Source organism: Mercenaria mercenaria, unplaced genomic scaffold, assembly GCF_021730395.1.
Source record: "Mercenaria mercenaria strain notata unplaced genomic scaffold, MADL_Memer_1 contig_1990, whole genome shotgun sequence".
Lineage (NCBI taxonomy): Eukaryota > Metazoa > Mollusca > Bivalvia > Venerida > Veneridae > Mercenaria > Mercenaria mercenaria.
In genome coordinates this window covers 1-7,023 of record NW_026460015.1, presented here as the reverse complement: position 1 = coordinate 7,023, position 7,023 = coordinate 1, and the positions used below count along the sequence as shown (strand labels likewise).

At 49.2% G+C, this 7,023-nt stretch overlaps 1 protein-coding gene across 1 annotated transcript; it reads left to right on the top strand.

The window, feature by feature from the left end:
* The first annotated feature begins 5,023 nt into the window (after positions 1-5,023).
* On the top strand, positions 5,024-5,642 carry LOC128552059 (putative deoxyribonuclease TATDN2). Its single transcript, XM_053533056.1, has one exon. The coding sequence runs from the start codon at positions 5,156-5,158 to the stop codon at positions 5,627-5,629; it is 474 nt and encodes a 157-aa protein (XP_053389031.1). The 5' UTR covers positions 5,024-5,155; the 3' UTR covers positions 5,630-5,642.
* The last annotated feature ends 1,381 nt before the right edge of the window (positions 5,643-7,023 follow it).

Genomic DNA, 7,023 nt, shown 5'->3' with positions numbered 1-7,023 from the left:
AAATTTTGGGCACGGCCAGGCTTACATGTAGCGAGTCGCAATACTGCACTTCCCTAATGAGTAGATTCAGGGTGGCCATTTTATAAATTGCGTGCATGTTTTGTGCTTTTAATCAATGGCAAGATCAGGACTCTCATATAAGAATAGAGAAAGTTATTAAAACAAAAGTTTTACATATTCCATTAAAAATAGCATGCCAAAATCATCAATTTTGCACCTTTTTGAACAGCCTGCAATGATCCCGCTGCAGGAACAATGCCCAATTTTATTGCATTTCTCAATTTAATTGTCCCTACTGAACTACAGAATACAAACGGAATGGGGGCCCATCCAGCTCGTTTCTTCACAAAATAGCGAAAAAGTTACTGAGTATCAATCAACAAGCACGGAACCCAACATTGTCAAACAATCATCTACTGTACCGATAGGGAGAAGTAACACTGTATTGGAGTTTGCACGGAATCCTTCTGTGATTTGAATTAAAGTAAACCCTGGGAGAGAAAATACCAAGGTCCCTACTGGGGCTCGAACCCCGGACCTCTTGATCTGTAGGCGGACACTCTAACCACGTCGCTAAAGGGTTAACCCAACAGCAAGGCTGTTGGAAGTGGCCTATAAACCTACTATCACTACACTTCTCCCCCTTTACTTTTCAGAGCTTACCAGCTCTTCAGAATGACACTCCATGCTCACCGCATGAGTCCGTCAAACACTTCTGACACCATTAAAGTAAATCCTGAGAGAGAAAATACCAAGGTCCCAACTGGGGCTCGAACCCCGGACCTCGAGATCTGTAGGCGGACACTCAACCACGTCGCTAAAGGGTTAACCCAACAGCAAGGCTGTTGGAAGTGGCCTATTAACGATTCACGGTCAGGACTGACCATTCTAGCTTAACTTGGTTAATGCGGTTCAGAGAACCACAAGGGCAACTCGCAAGATGGCTCGAGGAGCTATCGCAGTATGATATGGTGTTGAAGCACCGGCCAGGCCAGAAGCACGGGAACGCAGATGCCTTGTCCAGGATGCCGGCAAGTGATGGACAGTGTGCAGCGTTTGTTGCTGGGGTGGAGCCTGGAGATTTGCCTTGTGGAGGTTGTGACTACTGCGTTAGGGCACATAACAAAAACTGGCGATCGTTTGTCGATCAGGTGGACACTGCAGTTCCATTGGCTTCGCAAGGGGTGCAGGGATTAGCGGCTGACAATGGCCATGTCAGTCCGGGAATCCGCATCGGGGGCGACCAAGGGGGTAACTTGGCAGCCCACCACACTGAGGGTTTGAGGCAAACTGCACAAAATCAGTTAGGCAACAGTGGCAAGACGGCTCAGACCGAGGGGTCGGACAACTCAATCAGAGAATCGAAGCAGGAGGTGGCACAAGCCTGTGACGTTGAGGTTGAGCAGGGTGCTTGCGGCGGTGCAGATGATGAGGGGTATCTGTACCTACCCTGGGATCCAGGGGGTGCAGATGATTATATCCACCCCGGTAGACCAGCATAAGCAGGTGTGCGGTATCAAGGATACCGCTCAGCCTGTGAACACAGACCGGGAAACATCTTGGGGTTTCACTTTGTCAGACCTTAGTGAGGCTCAAGGTGAAGATGTCGATTTCATCTTTATTCTGCGTTGGTTGGACAGTTCAACCAAACCTGGTGAGGCCGAATTGTTCCTTGCTAGTCCAGCTGCGAAGTCGTACTGGCTTAACAAGGAGCAATTTACGTTGATTGATGGTGTGTTGTACCAGGAAGATGCGAGTTCTGGTGATAAAAAACTCATGGTTCCTGGTAGCTTGCGTGAGAAGGCTTTGCAGTTAAACCATGATCTGCCCTTGGCAGGGCATCAAGGCGTGGCTAGGACCACTGAGCGTGTGAAAGAGAAGTTTGCTTGGTATGGGATAAGCCGGGACGTAGCAAATTATGTTGCGAGTTGTGAAGTATGCAATCGCAATAAAAAGTCTGAGCGTCAAGGGCGCTGTCCAATGACAGAATACCATGCGGGTGACCCAATGGAAAGGGTGCACATTGACTTCTTAGGTCCACTTCCGAAAACACCTAGGGGAAATCAGCATGTCTTGATGGTTGTGGATCAGTTCACAAAATGGGTGGAGTGCATACCATTGCCGTCACAGACTGCTGATGTTACTGCAAAGGCCTTGGTAGATCATGTTTTCTCTCGTTTCGGAGTCCCGTTTCAGATTTATTCAGACCAGGGTAGAAACTTTGAGTCAAAGCTTTTTAGTGAGATGTGTAAGACACTTCACATTCATAAAGCTAGGACTACACCGTACCGACCATCTTCAAATGGACAAGTTGAGCGGTACAACAGAACCCTGATGGATGCCGTGCGTTGTTTCATTGGGAAACATCAGAATGAGTGGGACTTGTACATCCAGCAGATAGCAGGTGCGCTAAGGGCTTCTGTGAACCGTAACACAGGGTTTACGGCCAACAAGCTCATGTTGGGTAGAGAAGTAAACACACCAGCTGATGTGATGTTCCCTAAACAGGAACAGTCACATCAAGATGAGGGGAGTTTTGTGGCAAAGCTAACTGCGAAGCTGCAGGAAGCTCATACCACAGCAAGGGCAACGCTTAAGACTAGCTCTAAGCGTATGAAGCAGAACTACGACCTTCGTATCCTGGAAAGGAGCTATGAGGTTGGAGATATCGTGTATCTGTTGGACACAGCGGTACTCAAGGGGAAATGTAAGAAACTATGTCCACCATGGAAAGGTCCTGGTGTCGTAGTTACCAAGGTTTCAGCATACATTTTCCGGGTCAAGCTCAGAAATTCGGTGTTCGTGGTGAATCATGATAGGTTAAAGCCTTGTAGGGATCGAACCCCACCAGCATGGATTGTGCAGTGGAAAGCCAATCCCGGAAGTGTAGACACTTCCGGTGATGACAGTGAGGTGTACTGTTTTTGCAGAAAGCCATGGCAGGGACGATTCATGATTCAGTGTGACTACTGTGATGAATGGTATCACGGGTCATGTGTAGATGTTACAGCCACTGAAGCCCTTGATATCGATAAGTACCGCTGTAAAAAATGTACTGTATAAGGTAGAAATGTTTTCTGTTTTATATTTTCAGGAAAACATGGCAAATTTACAGTTGGAGGAAGTCAGGGATGCTTTCCTCAAGGATACACAGGAGTGCACGGCTAGGGGAGAATTGCTGGACCCTAGGACTGTGGTGGATGGTTTGAACCGTTGTGGTCGGTCTAGGGCCGCACAGCGGGTTGAAGCTTTGTTGGGACAGGTAGGCATAGCAAAGGCCAGGAGTAATAGGAAGTGGCTCCACGAAGCAGCGGTACATGCAGACGCTCTGGAGTTTCACTCTAGAAATTGGATTAGGGAGAATATCTGGGAGATTGGTAAGGGGAAGTCTCCGAAACCACAGACCTTGACTGGTACTGGTCGTCGGGACGTACGTCTGAAGATAGACCCGCAGCTGGAGCGCCGTGGAGAATTCCTAGAAGACATAGGACCCGAGGAGGAGGAAAAACTTCTGGCTTCAGGAGATGAAGCTTGTCTAGACTGGGCGGCAGGAGCAAACGTAGAGCTGGACTACATGGATGTAGATCCTGGGGAAGAAGCCAAGGCTCCTTCCATTGAGCCAAAGTCTGAGGGGAAGGAAAGTGGCCTTCAGCACGAGAGTCCAGGGGCGTCAAAACAGGATGCTTCTGGGCAGCTGCCCGGCTCTTCTGTTGGAATGCCTGCTAGTAGGGAAGGCGACAGAAATCGGGAAGGGAGCAAGCATGGCCATGGTAAGAAGGACAGTGGGCATCACCGTCGATCCTCAGGGGGCCGAGGACATAGGCGTGATCGTTCCCAAAGCCGGGATCGGCACGGCTCTGGTGTTCAGAAACAGAGGGGGAAAGTCACCTCTGTTGAAGGCCGCCAGAGCAGGGATCAACAACAAGGACATAGACACCAGCATTCCCACAGCCAGGACCGACATGCCTCTGGTGTTCAGAAACAGAGGGGGGGAGTCACCTCGGTTGAAGGCCGCCAGAGGTACTTGTCAAACGATCGACAGAAGAGACCGGAACGGGACAGCCGACACTCTGGTAGTCAGGGTAGCGGTTATGAGCAAGAAAAGGATAGAAGGAAGTATAGGCCAGGTGAATCTAAGGTCACTGGCAAGGGGAGTACTGGTGTAGAACCAGGAAAGCGTCGTCGAGTGGAAGAGAGGCCCTTGTTACCGGTTGGCAGAGGAATGACTGTAGAAGTACCTTCAGCCACGGTCGGATCCTCGAAGTCTGTGGGTCCAAGAGAGAGCAAATCAAAGAAAGGGTCGGATGAGAAACGAGAGGCTGGTGTCGAAGGGGCGAAGCACAAACACCAATTGCTTTGTCCAATGCCCAAGTGTCCGGGTTTGTGGGATAAGTCACATGCATTTCAGGAGCATGTGCCACGTATCTTTCACCCGGAAATTGCATCGGAGGATATCACTAAACGCAGAGTAGGGGCCCTCAGTTTAGTGAAACAATGTCTTCTAGGTGATAGGTCCACTATGAGTGACTTCACCCGATTCATGGAAACGGTGACGGAGCCGGAGCGACTAGCAATAACCATAGAGGAGGGCCAGCAGAAGGCGATTAAGATGTTTTGTGAGGAATTGGGAGAGGAGGCACCAGTAGCCTGGACTGTTAGGCAGTCTGGCAATTCACCCGGTATGCTCATACATTGGAGTATACTTTTACATCTGGTGTCATTGCTGAGCGTCCGGCATCAACAGTCCTTGTTGGCGCTGTTTCCGCTGTCTCCTGAGGAAACCGACCTGTTAGACAGGCATCCGGTTGGATTCGACAGCCACTGTCATCTGGACAGGATTTGCAGAGATTGCCACCTCCCACTGGATGCGAGTTTTAGCGAGATTTGCCAGAAAGCAACGCCGTTAGACGAGTTCATTGTGGATCTACAGGGGGCAGTGGGTATTTTCTGCGACCCTGAAACATATCCAACACCACAGGAGGTGGAGAACTGGGGAAACAAGGAGTGACTGGTGTGTGTTGGACTGCATCCTAAGAAGACAGCCACAGAACAAGAGTTTCAGCAGCTGCAGCAGCTTCTGAAACATCCAGGTGTTGCAGGGCTAGGCGAGGTGGGGTTAGACCGCACCGAACCTGTCGGCCAGTGGGACGGCCAGATGGAGCGACTAAAGACTGTTCTCCAATTTGTCCAGGAAAAACAAGTACTGGTTCTTCACTGTCGAGGTATGGAGGCCGAAAGCAGCGAAGTATATTCCTGTTTGAGGTATATGCTTATGTCGATGGTGAAGAGGGAACAGTTGATCCACCTGCACTGCTTTAGTGGCAGTGTGGCTACAGCCAGACAATGGATCGAAGTATTCCCAAACACCTACTTTGGGTTTACAAAGATGGTCACTGTCCTTCCTAAGGAACAGCGGGAGGCAGTGAAACAGATGGAGGAGGGACGTCTACTCCTTGAGACCGATGCCCCATATTTCCACTTCTTTGGACACAGAAGGTCCACCCCCGCCTTGATAGGCATGGTAGCCAACGAGGTAGCCAAGATCCGTGGGGTAGATTGGATGCATCTCCTAGAGGTAGCTGTCGCCAATGCCCAGCGCCTTTACCTGAAGCGGCTTCCTCCTCAGTAAGCCGTAGAAGGTCAGGGGTTGGGTGTAGCCACCTGATCTCTGATTTGGAAGGGGAAATGGGGAGGAGAGTTTCGTGATCGAATAGTGTTAGACACTAGAACAGGGAGGAGTGTGGTAATGGTCTACTTGACCATTAAAAGTCGAATAGTGTTAGACACTAGAACAGGGAGGAGTGTGGTAATGGTCTACTTGACCATTAAAAGTCGAAGAGTGTAAGACACTAGAGGCATAAATTGTATGGCTAAATCATGGTAAAGGACCATGTACTAGGAAGTCAACAAGGAGGGTTTGGTTGCTAGGCCCCAAATCCTTTGCTTAAACAGTGCAGAGAACCAGCATGACGACGTTAGCGACAATGCCCCGTCTATGGTGATGTCCAGCCCCCAGAGTGCCATCCTTTTCGATAAAGTGGGGGGGAGTGTAGTAGACGTGGAACCCGTCCATTCCATAAATACACTAAAACAGGGGATACAGTCCAACGCGGGAGTTGTTGCATGCTGGGATCGCGCACACAGAGAAAGTCAGCCATTACGGACTACTATCGAATACAGCTGAGTGCGTTATTCACAAGTTATAACTACAAAGTGTCATCCAACCTGAGTTAGACTCGGTAAGTTAACTGACAATTACTGGGTGTCACTTTAATATTAAAGTAAATCCTGAGAGAGAAAATACCAAGGTCCCAACTGGGGCTCGAACCCCGGACCTCGAGATCTGTAGGCGGACACTCAACCACGTCGCTAAAGGGTTAACCCAACAGCAAGGCTGTTGGAAGTGGCCTATTAACCTACTATCACTACACTTCTCCCCCTTTACTTTTCAGAGCTTACCAGCTCTCCAGAATGACACTGGAGTCCATGCTCACCGCATGAGTCCGTCAAACACTTCTGACACCATTAAAGTAAACCCTGGGAGAGAAAATACCAAGGTCCCTACTGGGGCTCGAACCCCGGACCTCTTGATCTGTAGGCGGACACTCTAACCACGTCGCTAAAGGGTTAACCCAACAGCAAGGCTGTTGGAAGTGGCCTATAAACCTACTATCACTACAGAATTTCCCGCGCCAAGGTGACTCACAGATTCATACAAAGCTAGCAGAATATCTCTCACCTTAATTTACAGACATCCAAAATCACGAAGTTGTAATTATAACAAATATTGACGGGGGCCAAAGTTCGAAGTGTACCCTGCTTGCAACCTTATGCTACGCATACGAGAATACGGAAATACCCGATGCTGCACGATTGGAAGTGAGAATGCTACTAAACCCCATAAGGGCCTTGACTTCAAAATAAACTTGAAACTTGAAACTTTTGAAACCTAGCGCCACCACAAAAAGTGGTGACAAGGAAAAGAGCTATCGACATTTCCGTGGTGCAGCTAATAGCCTATTA